This window comes from Bos taurus, chromosome 18 (assembly GCF_002263795.3).
Source record: "Bos taurus isolate L1 Dominette 01449 registration number 42190680 breed Hereford chromosome 18, ARS-UCD2.0, whole genome shotgun sequence".
Lineage (NCBI taxonomy): Eukaryota > Metazoa > Chordata > Mammalia > Artiodactyla > Bovidae > Bos > Bos taurus.
The window spans coordinates 39,314,742-39,332,200 of NC_037345.1; the positions used below are offsets into that span (position 1 = coordinate 39,314,742).

Sequence of the window (17,459 nt, forward strand, 5' to 3'; positions counted from 1 at the left end):
TGGTCTTGATCACTGCCTCCTGTTCAGTGTCACGAACCTTCGTCCGTAGTTCTTCAGGCACTCTGTCTATCAGATCTAATCCCTTGAATCTGTTTGTCACTTCAAGTGTATAATCGTAAGGGATTTGATTTAGGTCATACCTGAATGGTCTAGTGGTTTTCCCTACTTTCTTCAATTTAAGTCTGAATTTGACAATAAGGAGTTCATGATCTGAGCCACAGTCAGCTCCTGGTCTTGGTTTTGCTAACTGTATAGAGCTTCTCCATCTTTGGCTGCAAAGAATATAATCAGTCTGATTTTGGTATTGACCATCTGAGGATGTCGGTGTGTAGAGTCTTCTCTTGCATTGTTGGAAGAGGGTGCTTGCTATGACCAGTGTGTTCTCTTGGCAAAACTGTTTGCCTTTGCCCTGCTTCATTTTGTACTGCAAGGCCAAATTTGCCTGTTATTCCAGGTGTTTCTTCATTTCCTACTTTTGCATTCCTAGTCCCCTATGATGAAAAGGACACCTTTTTTGGGTGTTAGCTCTAGAAGGTCTTGTAGGTCTTCACAGAACCGTTCAGCTTCTTTAGCATTAGTAGTTGGGGCATAGGCTTGGATTACTGTGATATTGAATGGTTTGCCTTGGAAACAAACAGAGATCATTCTGTCATTTTTGAGATTGCACCCAAGCATTTCAGACTCTTTTGACTATGAGGGCTACTATATTTCTTCTAAGAAATTCTTGTCCACAGTAGTAGATATAATGGTCATCTGAATTAAATTTGCCCATTTCAGTCCATTTTAATTCACTGATTTCTAAAATTCGATGTTCACTCTTGCCATCTCCTGTTTGAGCACTTCAAAGAAAATGGTATACAGGGAGGAAAATGTCTGCTTATTGATTTTATGTTTAGACTTAATTCTTCTAGTCAGCAGTTGTTACCATTTTCTAATGTACATTTTGGGATGGTATTCTATTCATATTTAAACATATCTCTATGTTTGTATTTCTTATCTTCCCCACTTTTAAACCTTTTTATTTAAAATAATTTTAGGCTTATAGAAAAGTTTCAAATTCAGTCAGCCTCCCCTAATGTTAACATCTTGTTTTCCTGTAGTGTAATTATCAAAACTAAGAAATTAATATTGGTTTAATACCATTAATTGAATTACAGATTTTATTCAGATTTTACCAGTTTTTCTACTGATGTCCTTTTTCCTTTCTAGCACCAATCCTTGATCCCATGTTGCATTGATTGTCATGTCTCCTTAGTCTCCTCCAATCTTGACATTTCCTTCATCTTTCTTTGTCTTCTGTGACAGTTTTGAAGTGCACTGATCAGTTATTTTGCAGAATATTCCTGAATTTGACAGTCTGATATATTCTTATAAAAATTAGTTTGTAGTTAAGCTTTTTTGGTGAGACTACCCCAGAAGTGTTGTGCCCTTTACAGTTTCATATCTGGAGGTACATGCTCCTTATTTGTCTCATTACTGGTGATTTTAACCTTGATCTTTTGGGTAAGGTGGTGTCTGCTGTGTCTCTCCACTGTATAATTGTTATTTTTACTCTATGTAATTAAAAATATTTTGGAGGAAACACTTTTGACACTATGCAGATACTCTGTTCTCAGACTTTTGCCAACCAATTTTAGTATCCTTCTGAGGATCTTGTCTTTAACAGTTTTTTGGGTGGTGCTCTAATGATACTTTTCTATTCTCCTCACTTTTTCTTCTTTAAGTAATTGGAATTCTTTTGTAAGGAAAAACTCTCCTTCAAGTGTTTATTCATTCTTTCAACCATTTATTAATATAATGATCGCTAATCCATTGCTTTGTGAGAAACAAATATACTAACTATACTACAGTATTTGGGTACAGGTCTTTTGACATCTGGGTGGTTCTGCACCTTATGCTTATCATGTTAGATGAAAACACTATGTTGGAGCTAGTTTATATTCACATACATAGAGACCATTCTCATTTTAAAAAAGATTGGTGCAATTTGCATAACATAAACTCTATCATTTTAACCATCTCTAACTTTGTAGTTCAGTGGCGTTAAGTAAGTACCTTCAGACTGTTGTGTAGCCAACACCCACCATTCATCTTCAGAACTTTTTAGTTTCCCAAACTGAAACTGTGTGCCCTTTAAACAATAATTCCCCATTATCCCCTGACCCCAACCCCTGGCAACCACCATTCTACTTTCTGTCTCTATGGATTTGCCTATTCAGGACATTTCACCTAAATGGAATCATATAATATGGGGTGTTTGTGTCTGGCTTATTTCACTTAATATAATATTCTCAGGGTACATACCTGTCATAGCATGTGTCATGATTCATTCTTTTTAATGGTTGTATAACATTCCATTGCGTGAATGTGCCATAGTACATTTAGGAAAATTGCTATTAATGAACACTCCTATCATTTGTGATTACAGATAGTGTTGCAGTAGATTTTTGTGCATATGTTCAACTATATTTGTCAGCTGAATTCCTAGATGTGAAATTGTTGAAGCAGGGAATATATTTTCATTTTGTAGTTTTAATTATTTATTAATTTTTTTGACTGTGTCATGAGGCATGGATTAAACTCGTGCCACCTTCAGTGGGTGCTCAGAGTCCTAACCTAACCATCCAGTGAATACCTTTTTTTATTATTTATAGTTATTGCCAAATTTCCCTCCAGTGAAGTTGTACCAATAGTATTTTCCTGCTAGCAATATAAAAACTTGAAAACATTCTTACGGCTTTTACTGTTGAAATAGAATATGATTTTAAGAGTTTGCCTTCAGAGGTTTTTTTTGGCTAGCAATCCGTAGAAGTGCTGATTAAACTACCACCTTTAAATAGTTTGCACTCATCAGAGGCCAGAAAGTGATCCTTAAACAATATAGATTTTTTATTTTCTTAAATTCTTAACTTGTGCTATTTTTCTGTAGGTCCTAGCCATAAATATCCTGGGTCGTTTCTTATTGAACAATGACAAGAATATCAGGTAAGTAAGCTGAAAAATATTTTGTATCTGGCTATTATAAACTCAGTGTATTCATGAGTGACTTTGCTCAAGATCACACATGTAGAGTGACATGTCTAAAACTTCAACTCAGGATTTTTATTTTTAGTCTAAAGACTGTTTTGATAAGAATTTGAGGATTTGCCTCATGAGTTAACTTTTAGTCCTTATTTATGCTTTACCTTTAGGAATCAGCAGACTTTTTCTGTCTGGGAACAGATGGTCTCTATTTTTTTTTTTTTTTCAGATGGTCTCTATTATAAACTACATGGGCCTTAGGGTCTCTTTGGCAACTACTCAGCTCTGCCTCTTGGTGTGAAAGCAGCCACAGACTGTGCAGATGATGGCTGCATTGCAATAAAAATTGATTTACCAAACCGGACAGCAGAGGGCTATTCTAGGCTTAGTTTGCTGACCCCTCTCAATTAAGAAGAAAAACAGAATATTTCGGTTACAAACCTAGAAGATGTTTGTAAACTCCAGCTACTTTTAAAAAGTGAATGAATTTATCAGTGTTATTTTTTTATTCTTTCTTATCATGTTATGATTGAAAAAAAAAGTGGAAATAATTATTATGGTACCCTGAATTATATTCTCCTTCCAGAAGATTTTTTTATACTTAGATGGTCAATTCAAAGTTTTGTAGGGGCAGTTTTGGTACTGGTATCAAAAGCAGAGAAAATACAAATGGTAAAATTGAAATAATTTCCTCTTGCATTTTGGGGCTTAGGCAGCCTGAAAAGGCATACTGTATGCTTATTTTGTTGTGCTGTTTGAAAGAGTTTGGAAGAACCGAGTCTATCACTTTTAGAAATTTAATGGAGTTGGCCATGAATGTAAATCTAAATCCCAGGCTTCTGGTTGCCACAGTTTTTGATTATAGTGTTGTTTATGGGTTTACAGCGTTTACATTTTACTAAGTCTGTTGTGTCTTTTAAATATTTAACCATGTACGGTTTTCAGTAGTCATTGAACATCATCTTTGTCATTAAGCAGAGAACGATCCTGAATTTCCCGTTTTAATTATGTTCTTCTGCAACTTTGTTTCATCCAGATATGTAGCTTTGACATCTTTGTTGAAGACTGTGCAGACAGATCACAATGCAGTACAGAGGCACAGAAGCACAATTGTGGACTGTCTAAAAGATTTGGATGTCTCCATAAAACGGTAACAGATAATTGAAAGTTGTGTGCCACCCCCCCCCCTCCGGCCAATCCTCCATCTGATAACTTTGTAATAGAGTTTTGAGAAGGAGAATGTTGACATTTACGTATTTAGTCATTATTTTGACAGAGTAAATCCTTTTTTCGAAAAGGATTGGCAGGGAGAAGTTTAGATCAATGAAAGAGACCAGTAAGGAATACTTCAGTGCACCCTGAAGTTACCCTTGGTTCTTTGTTAAATAAAACAGGTGCAAGTAGGCTGGGCATACGTTTACTCATCAGAGGTACTGTGTTCTGTGTGCTGGAGGATGAAGATACGAAGTGATCCATCGGCTGAGTGTTCTGTCACTATGCTGAGACTCGAATGGCTGACAGCACACATTTTCTTGCAGTACTTATGCCCCAAGATACTAGAGGCAACCTGTTAAAACAGTGCATCTGGGAATGACTTTTAGGCAGCACATAGGACTTAAAAAAAAAAACAACTTGGAGTATGGCTGGTTAACACTGTTCTGATAGTTCAGGTGAGCAGCAAAGAGACTGAGCCATATATATGCATGTATCCATTCTCCCCCAAACTTCTCTGCCATCCAGGCTGCCACATAACGTTGATGTGGCATACAGTAGGACCTTGCTGGTTACCATTTTAAAATACAGCAGTGTGTACATGTCGGTCCCAAACTCCCTATCTCTTCCCCGATCTTCTCTGCTGGCAACCATAAGTTCATTCTCTGAAGTCTGTTTCTGTTTTGTAAATAAGTTTATTTGTATCATTTCTTTTTAGATTCTGCATATAAAGGATGTCATATGATATTTCTCCTTCTCTGTCTAACTTACTTTACTCAGCACTTTACTCAGCATATGACTTTGAAAGGCATGTTTTTTTTTTTCCTTGATCAATTAACTCTACTGGTCCTCCTCTTAGAATAACTGTATGTGTTTGTAAAATCTAGTTATAGTAGGCTTCAATGAACTTTTGGTTTACTGTTCAAACCAGAAAAATTTAGTTTGAACTGATCTCTGAAACTATTCACTTAACAAACATTTATTGATAATTGAGTTCCTTTTATTTGTAGAGAACAGGTGTTAAGTGCTTGGGCAAACTAAAAATAAGACCTGGTCTCAGTAATAATGACTTTTATATAAAGCTTTGTGAAGGATTTATAAGCACGCTCTCAGTTGGTTCTCAGAGCAAGCCAGTAAGAGAAACTAGGCAATTACTTCTCTCCTCAGTTAACAGATTAAAGTACAGTCCCAGAGGAATCAAATGACTTAACTCTAAAGCTTACTCCTTGAACAAGGCAGTCTTCGGGATAGAAATCAGACTTTCTGACTCCTATTGTGTTGTTTCTCTTTCGCTCTTGACTGGGCTTTGCATTTCAAAAGTAAAACCTGGGTCTTTTGACAGGTTGTATAGCAATAGCAGCTAAGACTCTGGAGCCAGAAGGCCTCGTTTCACATCCTAGCCTTGCCCTTAATAAACTTGGTCTGGTTACTTAGTCTTTCTGTACTTCGGTTGTCTCCATGTACAATGTAGATACAGGAGCACCCACTTCCAAAGGTTATGTGGGATTAACTGGACTAGCATATGTAAAGCACTTAACCACTGTATAAGAATTAGCTATTATTGCATTTCTTAATGCAATTTTAAGGATTGAGTTTTTGTTGCTTGTAGATTAAGATGAAAGTATTTTCAACTTATTAAATTGGTATTTTTGAAAGTAAATTATATGCCATGGTTTGACATTATTGACCAAATATGAAAAGATGAGTGTAGTAACTAGCATATCCATATTTACCTTGGTTGTCAAATTTGATAGGCAGCTATTTGTTATTGTTGTTCAGTCGCTCAGTCATGTCCAACTCTTTGCAAGCCCGTTGCAGCACACTGGGCTCCCCTGACCTTCACTGTCTCCCGGAGTTTGCTCAAACTCATGTTATAGTGATGCTATTATAGAAACTCCTGTTTGCTCTCATAGCACATATCTTTTTTTCCTTTTCATGGCGCTTACTGTCTTTTTTCATTTTTCTTTCCAGCTTTATTGGTATATAATTGTATGAGTCTAAGATGTACATCACATTGCTTTGTCACACTTTATTGCAAAATGTAACTCCTGCAGCATATCACATAATTACCATTTCTTTTTTGTGGTGAAAATATTTAAAATCTACTTATTTTAAAATATTTTTAAAATATTTAAAATCTAGCAGCTTTCAAGTTTATTAATACATCATTATTAATAATAGCCATTATGCTATACATTAAATCTCCAGAGCCTGTTTATCTTACACGTGGAAATTCATGCTCTTTGACCAATATTTCCCTATTTTTCCCACCCCACAGTGGGTAACCACCATTCTAGCTGTATTTCTATGCATTCAGCTTTCTTAGCTTCTACATATAAGTGATATCATACAATATTTGTCTTTCTCTAACTTATTTCACTCAGCCCTCAGGGTTTGTTTTTATTCTAATCACTTGTATACCTTTCGATGTATGTTATATCATCTTTGGGTTGAAGTGGATGTAGTAAAAGAGTTTGGTGACTATATATCACATTTTTAACTGTTGATGCAGAGAGATAGTATCTTTGAGTATTAATTTCTTTGCCTCTCTTTTTGAGCCTTTTAGGTATTCTAAATTTCAGCTTCATAGAATAGACTGTCTTTAGTAGTGTGTATCTTTTGGGAATTTTTGAAGAAAAGCATTGATGAAAGTTCAAAATAACTTTGTTAAGTTTGGTTATCTCATGTGCAAAGATTGGGATTACAAGATCACACAAGGACATCAATACATCCACTGGTGCTTGGTGTTCAGGGACAACATACCTGGGTCTTTGTTTCATTCCCACTGTAAATATCATAACTTTTTTTCCCTCCCTCCATGGAAGGCGTGCAATGGAATTGAGTTTTGCCCTGGTAAATGGGAATAATATTCGAGGCATGATGAAGGAGTTACTTTATTTTCTGGATTCATGTGAGCCAGAATTTAAAGCAGACTGTGCATCTGGAATCTTCCTTGCTGCAGAAAAGTAAGATTTAACTTTTACATTCATTGGTAAAAAATGCTTGGAACTTTTTGGAAAGCATCTTTAAAACATGAGGGAAATGTTGTAAACATGTTTAAATATGTAACGTTTATTTCAGGCTTCCCGTTAGAAATTGGGTTTGAGAAGGTCATTGTAGTCAGTATTTATGTTAAGCATTATACTAAGACCAAAATAATCCCACTTTTATAAAATCTCCTGTTGTATCTGTTCTTTAACCTCTCTTCTATGATTCCCTTTTAATGAAGAGAATAGAAAAGTTACAACATTTGCATTGTGGTTCTGTGTAAAACTTTCTGGGTTGAAGTCCTCAGGATTTTGATAGTATGGTTATTTCTCCTCTTTTCACTGTGAATTTAAGGGGAGGCAAGTTCCAAGACCTGGTGTTACCTGGGTCTGGGAACAGTGCTCTTTCTTCTTTCTTCTCTGTCCTCTCCTGTCCTGACTTTATGATTTGTTTTCTAAGAAAAAAATTGGAGACAGAGTCCTCAGTTCTCAACTCAGCAACTCCTGTTGCAGTATTTACATATGAATTTGACCATGTACTGTTTCATTATCCATTGACATGGGAATTGGTGCTAGTTTAATTGCTGGTAGTTTTGAAGGTGAAATGCGTCCAGATACAACCTCTTAACCTGTGAACCTCAAGACTATAGGACAGGAGTTTGGAAAGTCACTGTGTGTGTGTGTGTGTGTGTGTGTGTGTGTGTCTGTGTATAAGAGTTGCTCAGTCGTGTCCAACTCTTTGCAACCCCGTAGACTGTAGCCCAGCAGACCCCTCTGTCCATGGGATTCTCCAGGCAAGAATACTGGAGTGGGTTGCCATTTCCTTCTCCATGAAAGTCACTGAGCAGAACTTAATTTACAGGTTCCAGTTTTTTCATCTGTGCCATTGTTTTCTCAGGTATGCACCTTCCAAACGGTGGCATATAGACACAATTATGCGCGTTCTGACAACGGTAAGTAGTTTTTTTAGGTAAGTGTGTACTAAGTGCTGGATGTGTCAGTTAATGAGACAGACAAAGCTCTTATTCTTATGCAGCTTATGTTTTAGTGGGGGAGATGGGAAATTCATGGGGAAAGAGGGATGCTCCTGTCAGGCAGGGGGGAGTGCTGTGAAAAATAGTAGAGCAGCATGAGGTACTATAGTGATGACAGAGGAGAATGGGATATGGGGCAGTGGGCCAGGTTCTTGGGTAGAATAGTCAGGGCAGGTCACTCAGAAGAGGTAACATTTGAGTAGAGAACTTGGTAAAGTGGTGAGCTGTACAAAGATTTGGGAGAAGAGTGTACAAACCAGAGGGAACAGTTGGTGTTGCAAAGCCTGAGGGTAAGTAACAAGCTTGACGTGTTTGGAGAGCATCAAGAAGGCCCGTGCAGCCAGTAGACTGAGAGAGGCAGAGAATGGTTTGAGGCAGGGGCTAGTTTCTGTAAGGCCTCACAGGAGTTAGGATTTTATTTTGATATGATGGGAAATCATTGGGAAGCTTTGTTTAGTTTTGTTTTGGCTGTACTGTGTAGCATGCTGGATCTTAGTTCCCAGACCAGGGATCGAACCCGTGCTCTCTGCAGTGGATTCACAGAGTCTTAACCACTGGGCCACCAGGAAAGTCAAAACCTTTCTTTAAGAAAATGCTCCAACTTTTCATTTTTCCAATGAGTTTAGATTCTCTTATTATACAGTTATATGCCTTTTCTTCTTTAGCCTGTTGATGTGCTAGGTTACATTAATTGATTTAAAAAAATAATTTATTTAATTGAAGTTTAGTTGGCTTGCATTAATTGAATTTTTAATGTTGAATCAGCCTTCCATATCTGGAATAAATACGACATGGTTGTGGTGTATAGTTTTCTTTAATACATTATTAGATTTGATTTGCTAAAATTTTAAGGATATTTATTTGCACCTGTGTTCATGAGATACTGGTCTATAGTTTTCTGTTCCTGATGTTTTATTTGACCCTTGTGTTATTTAGTAGTGTGTTGTTTAATCTCCACATATTTGGGGACTTTTCAGCTATCTTTGTATTGCTAATTTCTAGTTAAATTTTGTATGATTTCTGTTCTTTTAAATTTAAGACATTCTTAATGGCCCAGAATGTGATCTGTCTTGATGAATGCTCCATGTGAGCTTGAGAAGAATGTTTATGCTGTTGTTGAATGACATAGTCTGTAAATGTCAATTAGATCATGTTGAAGCTTTCTCTTAAAAAACATTCTGCTTTTTCCCATTAGGGAACAATATATGTGTCCAAGTCACACCACTGATTACCTGCTTTTTAGTGTCTTACCTTTCCTTTCTGCCAGTTTCCCCAAACTTCTCCCTCCATCTTTGTGTTTCTTAACAGGAGTGAGTATCCTACCAATCTGGGATTTTGTTTCTTTGTCTTTTTCTGTTTCCTCTTCAAAGTACAGGTGTGTAGGCCAGGTCTTGGTCCTATAAATCAGATCCACTCTTCTATCCAATAATGGGAGATTGACCAAGGTGGGCACAGCTTCCACAGTTTGTATGCCCTGTGCATCTTGTTTATCATAATGCTCTTGTGAGACCAAAATTTAGTTTCCTCATAGGTTAAATAGCTTTACTTTGTCTCCATGGTGGTAAATCTCAGATTTCATTTGTCAACAGGACAATAAAGAGATCGTTGTTTTTTTTTTTTTTTTTTTTTAAGTGTGGATAATGAAATACAAAACACTTCCCATTGCTGGGGCTAGGTATTGGTTCTATATTTATAAACTCTAGTTTTTGAAGGACTGTTACGTTTTAAAGAAATTCGGATTTTTAGAAACTTACTGTTTATTTCAGTTTTATCTTACTTATTAAGCCTTTTTCAACTGTTCATACACAGCTCTTTCTCCATATCCCAGAGCAGTGTGACTACCATAGCTGGCTTGTATGCTTTTATTTATTTATTTATTTTTAAATCTCAGTTTTATTTATGTATTTATTTACCTTCACAATATTGTATTGGTTTTGCCATACATTGACATGAATCCGCCACAGGTGTACATGTGTTGCCCATCCTGAACCCACCTCCCTCCCCATCCCATCCCTCTGGGTCATCCCAGTACACCAGCCCTGAGCACCCTGTGTCATGCATCAAACCTGGACTGGTGATCCGTTTCACATGTGATAATATACATGTTTGAATGCCATTCTCCCAAAACATCCCACCCTCGCCCTCTCCCACAGAGTCCAAAAGACTGTTCTGTACATCTGTGTCTCTTTTGCTGTCTTGCATACAGGCTTATCATTACCATCTTTCTAAATTCCATATATATGCATTAGTGTACTGTATTGGTATTTTTCTTTCTGGCTTACTTCACTCTGTTACAATAGGCTCCAGTTTCATCCACCTCATTAGAACTGATTCAACTGGATTCTTTTTAATGGCTGAGTAATATTCCATTGTGTGTATGTACCACAGCGCTCTTATCCATTCATCTGCTGATGGACATCTAGGTTGCTTCCATGTCCTGGCTAGTACAAACACTGCTGCAGTGAATATTGGGGTACACGTGTCTCTTTCAATTCTGGTTTCCTTGGTGTGTATGCCCAGCAGTGGGATTGCTGGGTCATATGGCAGTTTTATTTCCAGTTTTTTAAGGAATCTCCACACTGTTCTCCATAGTGGCTGTATTAGTTTGCATCCCCACCAACAGTGTAAGAGGGTTCCCTTTTCTCCACACCCTCTCCAGCATTCATTGCTTGTAGACTTTTGGATCACAGCTATTCTGACTTGCGTGAAATGGTACCTCATTGTGGTTTTGATTTGCATTTTTCTGATAATGAGTGATGTTGAGCATCTCTTCATATGTTTGTTAGCCATCTGTATGTCTTCTTTGGAGAACTGTCTGTTTAGTTCTTTGGCCCACTTTTTGATTGGGTCATTTATTTTTCTGGAATTGAGCTTCAGGAGTTGCTTGTATATTTTTGAGATTAATTCTTTGTCCGTTGCTTCGTTTGCTATTATTTTCTCCCATTCTGAAGGCTGTCTTTTCACCTTGCCTATAGTTTCCTTTGTTGTGCAGAAGCTTTTAATTTTAATTAGGTCCAATTTGTTTATTTTTACTTTTATTTCCAATATTCTGGGAGGTTGGGTCATAGAGGATCCTCCTGTGGTTTATGTCAGAGAGTGTTTTGCGTATGATTTTCTCTAGAGTTTTATGGTTTCTGGTCTTACGTTTAGATCTTTAATCCATTTTGAGTTTATTTTTGTGTATGGTGTTAGAAAGTGTTCTAGTTTCATTCTTTTACACGTGGTTGACCAGTTTTCCCAGCACCACTTGTTAAAGAGATTGTCTTTTCTCCATTGTATATTCTTGCCTCCTTTGTCAAAGATAAGGTGTCCATAGGTGCATAGATTTATCTCTGGACTTTCTATTTTGTTCCATTGATCTATATTTCTGTCTTTGTGCCAGTACCATACTGTCTTGATGACTGTGGCTATGTAGTCGAGCCTGAAGTCAGGCAGGTTGATTCCTCCTGTTCCATTCTTCTTTCTCAAGATTGCTTTGGCTATTTGAGATTTTTTGTATTTCCATACAAATTGTGAAATTATTTGTTCTAGTTCTATGAAAAATACCGTTGGTAGCTTGATAGGGATTGCATTGAATCTATAGATTGCTTTCAGTAGTATACTCATTTTCACTATATTGATTCTTCTGATCCATGAACATGGTATATTTCTCTATCTATTTGTGCCCTCTTTGATTTCTTTCATCAGTGTTTTATAGTTTTCTTTATATAGATCTTTTGTTTCTTTAGGTAGATATATTCCTAAGTATTTTATTTTTTCGTTGCAATGGTGAATGGAATTGTTTCCTTAATTTCTCTTCCTGTTTTCTCATTGTTAGTGTATAGGAATGCAGAGGATTTCTGTGTGTTGATTTTATATCCTGCAGCTTTACTATATTCATTGATTAGCTCTAGTAATTTTCTGGTGGAGTCTTTAGGGTTTTCTATGTAGAGGATTTTGTGATCTGCAAACAGTGAGAGTTTTACTTCTACTTTTCCAATCTGGATTCCTTTTGTTTCTTTTTCTGCTCTGATTGCTGTGACCAAAACTTCCAAAACTATGTTGAATAGTATTAGTGAGAGTGGGCACCCTTGTCTTGTTCCTGACTTTAGGGGAAGTGCTTTCAATTTTTCACCATTGAGAATAATGTTTGCTGTGGGTTTGTCATATATAGCTTTTATTAAGTTGAGGTATGTTCCTTCTATTCCTGCTCTCTGGAGGGTTTTTATCATAAATGGATGTTGAATTTTGTCAAAGACTTTCTCTGCATCTATTGAGATAATCATATGGCTTTTATTTTTCAGTTTGTTAATGTGGTGTATTACATTGATTGATTTGCGGATATTGGAGAATCCTTGCATCCCTGGGATAAATTCCACTTGGTCATGATGTATGATTTTTTTAATATGTTGTTGGATTCTGATTGCTAGAGTTTTGTTAAGGATTTTTGCATCTATGTTCATCAGTGATATTAGCCTGTAGTTTTCTTTTTTTGTGGCATCTTTGTCAAGTTTTGGTATTAGGGTGATGGTGGCCTCATAGAATGAGTTTGGAAGTTTACCTTCTTCTGCAATTTTCTGGAAGAGTTTGAGTAGGATAGGTGTTAGCTCTTCTCTAAATTTTTGGTAGAATTCAGCTGTGAAGCCATCTGGTCCTGGGCTTTTATTTGTTGGAAGATTTCTGATTACAGTTTCAATTTCTGTGCTTGTGATGGGTCTGTTAAGATTTTCTGTTTCTTCCCAGTTCAGTTTTGGAAAGTTGTACTTTTCTAAGAATTTGTCCATTTTTTCCAAGTTGTCCATTTTATTGGCATATGGTTGCTGATAGTAGTCTCTTATGATCCTTTGTATTTCTGTGTTGTCTGTTGTGATCCCTGCATTTTCATTTCTAATTTTATTGTTTTGATTATTCTCCCTTTGTTTCTTGATGAGTCTGGCTAATGGTTTGTCAATTTTATTTATCTTCTCAAAGAACCAGCTTTTGGCTTTGTTGGGTTTTGCTATGGTCTCTTTTGTTTCTTTTGCATTTATTTCTGCCCTAATTTTTAAGATTTCTTTCCTACTACTAACCCTGGGGTTCTTCATTTCTTCCTTTTCTAGTTGCTTTAGGTGTAGAGTTAGGTTATTTATTTGACTTTTTTCTTGTTTCTTGAGGTAAGCCTGTATTGCTATGAACCTTCCCCTTAGCACTGCTTTTACAGTGTCCCATAGGTTTTGGGTTGTTGTATATTCATTTTCACTCGTTTCTATGCATATTTTAAGTTTTTTTTTTTTTTTATTTCTTCTGTGATTTGTTGGTTACTCAGTAGCATGTTGTTCAGCCTCCATATGTTGGCATTTTTAATAGTTTTTCTCCTGTATTTGAGATCTAATCTTACTGCATTGTGGTCAGAAAAGATGCTTGGAATGATTTCACTTTTTTGAATTTACCAAGGCTAGATTTATGGCTCAGTATGTGATCTATCCTGGAGAAGGTTCCATGTGCACTTGAGGAAAAGGTAAAATTCATTTTTTGTGGGTGAAATGTCCTATAGATATCAATTAGGTCTAACTGGTCTATTGTATCATTTAAAATTTGTGTTTCCTTGTTAATTTTCTATTTAGTTGATCTACCCATAGGTGTGAATGGGTATTAAAGTCTCCCACTATTATTGTGTTATTGTTAATTTCCCCTTTCATACTTGTTAGCATTTGTCTTACGTGTTGCGGTGCTCCTATGTTAGTTTGGGTGCATATATATTTATAATTGTTATATCTTCTTAGATTGATCCTTTGATCATTATGTAGTATCCATCTTTGTCTCTTTTCACAGGCTTTGTTTTAAAGTCTATTTTATCTGATATGAGTATTGCTACTCCTGCTTTCTTTTGGTCTCTATTTGCATGGAATATCTTTTTCCAACCCTTCACTCTAAGTCTGTATGTGTCTCTTGTTTCGAGGTGGGTCTCTTGTAGACAACATATATAGGGGTCTTGTTTTTGTATCCATTCAGCTAGTCTTTGTCTTTTGGTTGGGGCATTCAACCCATTTACATTTAAGGTAATTATTGATAAGTATGATCCTGTTGCCATTTACTTTATTGTTTTGGGTTGAGTTTATACACCCTTTCTGTGTTTCCTGTCTAGAGAAGATCCTTTAGCATTTGTTGGAGAGCTGGTTTGGTGGTGTTGAATTCTCTCAGCTTTTGCCTGTCTGTAAAGCTTTTGATTTCTCCTTCATATTTGAATGAGATCCTTGGTGGGTACAGTAATCTGGGCTGTAGGTTATTTTCTTTCATCACTTTAAGTATGTCCTGCCATTCCCTTCTGGCCTGAAGAGTTTCTATTGAAAGATCAGTTGTTATCCTTATGGGAATCCCCTTGTGTGTTATTTGTTGTTTTTCCCTTGCTGCTTTTAATATTTGTTCTTTGTGTTTGACCTTTGTTAATTTGATTAATATGTGTCTTGGGGTGTTTTGCCTTGGGTTTATCCTGTTTGTGACTCTCTGGGTTTCTTGGACTTGGGTGATTGTTTCTTTCCCCATTTTAGGGAAGTTTTCAACTATTATCTCCTCAAGTATTTTCTCATGGTCTTTCTTTTTGTCTTCTTCTGGGACTCCGATGATTCGAATGTTGGGGCGTTGAACATCGTCCCAGAGGTCTCTGAGGTTGTCCTCATTTCTTTTAATTTTTTTTTTTCTTTTTAACTCTGTTTGTTTCATTTATTTCTACCACTCTATCTTCTACCTCACTTATACTATCTTCTGCCTCCATTATTCTACTGTTGGTTCCCTCCAGACTGTTTTTGATCTCATTTATTGCATTATTCATTATAAATTGACTCTTTTTTATTTCTTCTAGGTCCTTGTTAAACCTTTCTTGCATCTTCTTGATCCTTGTCTCCAGGCTATTTATCTATAACTCCAATTTGTTTTCAAGGTTTTGAATCATTTTCACTATCATTCGGAATTCTTTATCAGGTAGATTCCCTATCTCTTCCTCTTTGGTTTGGTTTGGTGGGCATTTATCCTGTTCCTTTACCTGCTGGGTATTTCTCTGCCTTTTCATCTTGTTTATATTGCTGTGTTTGGGGTGGCCTTTCTGTATTCTGGCAGTTTGTGGTTCCTCTTTATCGTGGAGGTTTCTCGCTGTGGGTGGGGTTGGACGGGTGGCTTGTCAAGGTTTCCTGGTTAGGGGAGCTTGTGTCGGTGTTCTGGTGGGTGGAGCTGGATTTCTTCTCTCTGGAGTGCAGTAAGGTGTCCAGTAATGAGTTTTGAGATGTCAGTGGGTTTGCTGTGACTTTGGGCAGCCTGTATATTGAAGCTCAGGACTATGTTCTTGTGTTGCTGGAGAATTTGCGTGGTATGTCTTGCTCTGGAACTTGTTGGCCCTTGGGTGGTACTTGGTTTCAGTGTAGGTATGGATTAATGTTACGTTATTAATTAATGTTATTAATCCTATGGATTAATGTTCCCTGGATTCAGGAGTTCTCTGGTGTTCTCAGGATTTGGACTTAAGCCTCCTGCCTCTGGTTTTTAGTATTATTTTTACAGTAGCCTTGAGACTTCTCCATCTATAGAGCACCAATGATAAAACATCTAGGTTAATGATGAAAAGTTTCTCCACAGTGAGGGATGCCCAGAGAAGTACACAGTTACATGGAGAAGAAAAGAGGGAGGAGGGAGCTAGAGGTGACCAGGAGGAGAAGAGGGGGAATCAAAAGGGGAGAGAGCAAGCTAGCCAGTAATCACTTCCTTATGTGCGTTCCACAGTCTGGACCGCTCAGAGATGTTCATGGAGTTATACAGAGAAGAGAAGAGGGAGGAAGGAGACAGAGGTGGCCAGGAGGATAAAGAGGGGAATCAAAAGGAGAGAGACAGATAACAGCCAGCAATCAGTTCCCTAAATGTTCTTCACAGCCCTGAACACACAAAAAGATTCACAGAGTTGGGTAGAGACGAAAAGGGGGAGGGCGGAGATAGAGGCGACCTGGTGGAGATAAAGGAGAGTCCAAAGCAGGAGAGAGCAGTCAAGCCAGTAATCTCACTCCCAAGTAAAAATGGGTACTGAAGATTTGGTTCTTAAAGGCACAAAGTTGATAACAAGTACCAAAAAGCAAAGATTAAAAATACAGAGTAGAGGTTAGATTCTCAAAAATACAATGTTAAAAAACAAAGTCACAAAAATTATAAAATATATATATATGAAGTTTGCTTTAAAAATAGGGTCTTTTTTTTTTGCAAGGTAATAGTAGGTTATAAAAATGAAAATGAAAGGAGTAATAGGGGACTTAAAAATGAAAAAAAAATTTTTTAACTTAGAAAATGATAATAGTAAAAATATACCTAGGACTTTCTCTGGTGGTGTTGCGGACAGTGTGGGGTCAGTTCATTTTCAGATAGTTCCTTGGTCCAGCTTGTACTTCTCAAGGTCTGTAGGCCCCTTCCAATGTAGTCAGTGCTAACTACAGGGTTTTAATCTGTTGCACCTGTCACTTCCAAAGTGGTTCCCTCTGTTTATTTTAGCTTCTTCTGTTTGCTGTTCTCTTCAGTGTCTAATTTCCACCCTGACATAAGGAGGGCGGTGTTGGTCACTTTTTTTAGGCTCACTGGTTCAGTCAAGTTGTGGGGAGGGAGGAACAGTACAAACCAATATCACTGACGTGTGCTCACAGTGATTCAGCCACACTGGGTTTGTCCCCGCTCACGGCATGTTGCTTTCCCAGTCTACCCTGTTCAGGCTCTGTCTAGGTTGCTCTGCTGGGAACTGTCTGATGCTGGCCCTGGGTTGTCTGCACTCCCCAGGTCTAAGCCACTCAGGTTCAGGTTTTCGGGCACTCCTCAAAGGCGCAGACTTGGTTGGACCTGTGTTTTGTGTCCGTCCCAGGTTCAAGCAGCTCAGGTGACCAGGTGCTTGGCGAGCACGTCGCCCCCAGTTGAAGGCTGCAACTTAACGCCTCCCCAGTCCCAGCTGCTCGGTTTTCTGGGTATACAATGGGCCCGCCTTCTCAGGTGTGCCGTGTGTCTCTTCTGGGAAGCTGATCTCTGGCTGTGACCCTCCCGGCGGATGTCAACCATCCAGAATCCCAAAAAGTCTTGGTTAGCAAGGAAGTCTGCTTGCAGTTTGGTATAGGATGCCTCTCTGGGGCTGCGATTGCCCCCTTCCAGCTCTGGCTTCCCTCGCCTGCCTATCTCCTGCGGGGGGATGGGCGGGTCCTCAGCCTGCTAACTCTCCTCCGTCTTTTGTTCT

The 17,459-nt window shown here is 37.7% G+C and overlaps 1 protein-coding gene and 1 non-coding gene across 6 annotated transcripts in view; both read left to right on the plus strand.

Annotated features, from left to right (window-relative positions):
• The window catches only part of AP1G1 (adaptor related protein complex 1 subunit gamma 1), a 102,477-nt gene that overhangs the window by 66,725 nt on the left and 18,293 nt on the right, over window positions 1-17,459 (plus strand). For all 5 annotated transcript variants that reach the window (XM_059876569.1, NM_001191436.1, XM_005218489.5 and 2 more), the window contains 4 exons: window positions 2,930-2,985; window positions 4,058-4,171; window positions 7,059-7,199; window positions 8,119-8,173. In XM_059876569.1, the coding sequence (XP_059732552.1) occupies window positions 2,930-2,985; window positions 4,058-4,171; window positions 7,059-7,199; window positions 8,119-8,173 (366 nt within the window). The remainder of the gene's footprint in view (window positions 1-2,929; window positions 2,986-4,057; window positions 4,172-7,058; window positions 7,200-8,118; window positions 8,174-17,459) is intronic.
• LOC112442435 (small nucleolar RNA SNORD71) lies at window positions 4,463-4,548 on the plus strand. The gene has a single exon (XR_003030529.1). It is a non-coding gene; the product is annotated as a small nucleolar RNA SNORD71 (small nucleolar RNA).